Source organism: Mandrillus leucophaeus, unplaced genomic scaffold, assembly GCF_000951045.1.
Source record: "Mandrillus leucophaeus isolate KB7577 unplaced genomic scaffold, Mleu.le_1.0 Scaffold98, whole genome shotgun sequence".
Classification (NCBI taxonomy): domain Eukaryota; kingdom Metazoa; phylum Chordata; class Mammalia; order Primates; family Cercopithecidae; genus Mandrillus; species Mandrillus leucophaeus.
Genome location: NW_012110696.1, coordinates 83,616 through 86,604, shown reverse-complemented (window position 1 = coordinate 86,604; position 2,989 = coordinate 83,616). Strand labels below are relative to the sequence as shown.

The 2,989-nt window shown below is 45.5% G+C and overlaps 1 protein-coding gene across 1 annotated transcript in view; it reads right to left on the bottom strand.

Moving 5' to 3' along the window:
* Positions 1-2,989, bottom strand: part of NOP14 (NOP14 nucleolar protein) — a 29,501-nt gene that overhangs the window by 22,660 nt on the left and 3,852 nt on the right. The window contains 2 exon segments of the mRNA XM_011970827.1: positions 917-1,058; positions 1,895-2,029. Of these exon segments, the coding sequence (XP_011826217.1) occupies positions 917-1,058; positions 1,895-2,029 (277 nt within the window).

The following is a 2,989-nucleotide window of genomic DNA, read 5'->3' as shown; positions in this document are numbered from 1 at the left end:
CCTCCTGGCAATAAGGGGAATGCCACTCGCCCAACTCACACCAAGGCAGTTACCTCCACTCTCAGGGAATTAGGATCTCCCCAGGGAACGCGTTTTCCAGCTAAGGGTCCACAAGAAGTCTTGAACAATGAAAAGAGCAAACAGAAAGGCACCGAGGTTAAAATAACTGGCCATTCTCTTCACGCCTGTGAAGCCGAGCAGTGGCGGGGTCTCCTCCTGGTGTGCCGCAGATGGCAGGTTCTGCACCACATGCTTGCTGCCCTAACTCCTAAGCCTTTTGCCCCTTGGATTAGCCAAATATCAGAAGGCAGCCCCAGGCTTTAACGCCTTAACTTTCACACACTAACAAGACACAGCTTTGAGAGTCAGTTTTAGATTTGTACACCTTTGTTCTGAAGACACCGGAAAATGGGACCTACTCTAACTTACAAGAAATGTCAAGTAATTGATGTCATGACTGCAACCTTATACACAGGGTTCAAGACAGTCCTGAACTGAATCTTAGACTCTGTTAACATTATTTAAGGCTAAAATTTATCTGTTTCATGTTGTTATCCTCAGATACGAGGCTCAGTATGATTTTCCTCAAACTGCCATAATTCCACAGTAGGTACAGGCTAAAGGAACTCCATCAACACCACTGGTACAAATATTAGGCTGGGATTGATAAAGTAGGGTGAGCAAAGTAGGGTGAGCCACCGGGAGGCAGTGACGTGGGTTCTCCCCACAGCTTTTTTCTTAAAAAAAAAAAAAAAAAACATAAAAACTGTCACCTGCGAAACTTGTGGAGAGGTTAATGATCAGTAAAACTTTCATGCAATAACTTTCTCTAGTCTCTAAGAGCAGAAGGTCCAACAAGGAACAGACTCTCCCTGGCTCCATGCCCACAGGCCCGTGCAGGGCACCCCAGCCTCACCAGACAACGCTCCTCGATCCTCAGCATCGCTGTCACTGTCCACAATGTCATTATGTTTCTCGATGTCTGCCAAAGACTGGCCATAATGAGTCAATTCTTCATCTTCATTTAGATTGTAGATGCTTTTTTTCTCATGATGTCGCTGACAGAAGAGAAAAAAAAGGTTTCCTAAAATTACCACTTCCATTTCACAGCAAAAAAAAAGATATATATACATATATTTCCATTATATTTGAAATACGACCATGAATCCTAAGCAGCCTTAAAGAGTATTCTGGGTCAACTAAGCAATGATTCATTATTTAGACAGAAACGGAACTCATGGAGGGGAATTCTTTTTTTTTTTTTTGAGATAGAGTCTCGCTCTGTTGCCCAGACTGGAGTGCAGTGGCGTGAATTGGGCTCACTGCAACCTCTGACTCCCTGGTTCAAGCAATTCTCCTGCCTCAGCCTCCTGAGTAGCTGGGATTATAGGCATGTGCCACCATGCCTGGCTAATTTTTGTATTTTTAGTAGAGACGGGGTTTCATCATGTTGGCCAGGATGGTCTTGATCTCCTGACCTCGTGATCCACCTGCCTCAGCCTCCCAAAGTGCTGGGATTACAGGTGCGAACCACCACGCCCGGCCTCATGGAGGGCAATTCTTAAATAAGCCCAGGGCCCAGTTTCCACTCTAGCAATGCTGCTCAGGCCACTTGCTCTCCACCCAATGGAGCTGAAGGCAGCAGCTCAGCTGAGAACTCCTGTGCACACTGCTGCCATGTAGTGGAGTTAAGGGATTTATCCATTCAGCTAACATGTGCAGAAGAAGCTGCTTCTCCTTTGGCCTAGCCAGATAAGGCACAGGAATCAAGGGCTATCCCCTGGACCTTTCAAGTGCCCAGGAACAGGCAGAACGTGCAGAATCAGCCTTCTCCTTGGGCTTGACTTCCCTGTGCAATGTACAGCAAAAACCCTCCTCCAGTTTCTTTCCTTACCTGCTGTTCCAGAGCAAACCTCTTCATCATCTTCTCCTCGGGGCTCATGCTGCTGTTGTATTCTCCGAAGCGTTTATCTCTGAAGACATTGGACTTATCCCTTTCTTTGTACTCCTTTAGTAGAGTCTGTGTACGCTGGAAAACAGGTCAGAAAACAATCTCACAAAAAACTCTTGTGATTTCCACTACAGGGGACATCAGAACAGTGCATACTTTAAAGTTCAGGGCTATGCAGTGATGTCAAAGTTCACACACAAGCTGCTTTCATCCATGATAGGCTTTCTCTACTAGTGACAGAATTCTGAGAAGAGCAAACAACTCTCAGTGATAACGGGGCGATCACTTTCTTTTCCTCTTTAGAGTCTATCGGTGCCAAAAGGAAGGGTAAACAAAAGCACACTAGCCAAGCTCAAGGCATGAACGGCTCCCTCAGCCATAACAGCCGCCTTAAGGTTTAAGGATGTGTGCATTTTACGCCAGAATCATCTGGAAAAGTGGAAATGGGTTTAGACTCTTTCCATCATGGAGGAGGGTACTATTTCCCATCAGAGGTACTCCTAAGAAATGTACAGTTGTGGGTTCACACTAGACACAAGGCCATAAACAAGTTAGCGAGCTCATGGTTTAGGGGCTTCACCTTCGGAAAACCAAAAGGAGCAATATTTTAAATACAAACAGCAAGTATCAAATAATTCGGTTATTTTCCCAGTAGCAACAAAAAAAGACCAAGTTTAATAGTATTCAAAGTTGGCTGTCCTGGAGGTTGAATTCCCGAAAGCAGAGAGAGGACAGAGGTGAGTGAGGAATGAGTGGCCTCTGCAACCCGAGATGGCCACACTGCAAACTCTTTTCTGCCGCAGAACTTCTGTTTGCTAAGGAACTGCCATTACAGTGGTGTTTACACAGCAATTCCGAAAGGAAATGGCACCAAGGCAAAATCTTGACGCAATGGAAGGCCCTTGGAATGATCCAATTCAGTGGTTTTACAAACCCACCACAAATTGGTGCCTCGGCAGACACTCGAAACCTCTGATCTAACCCCAGACCTAAGTGTTCCTTTTCTTCTTCAGGGATTCCTCTAATTTGTGAAGTCAC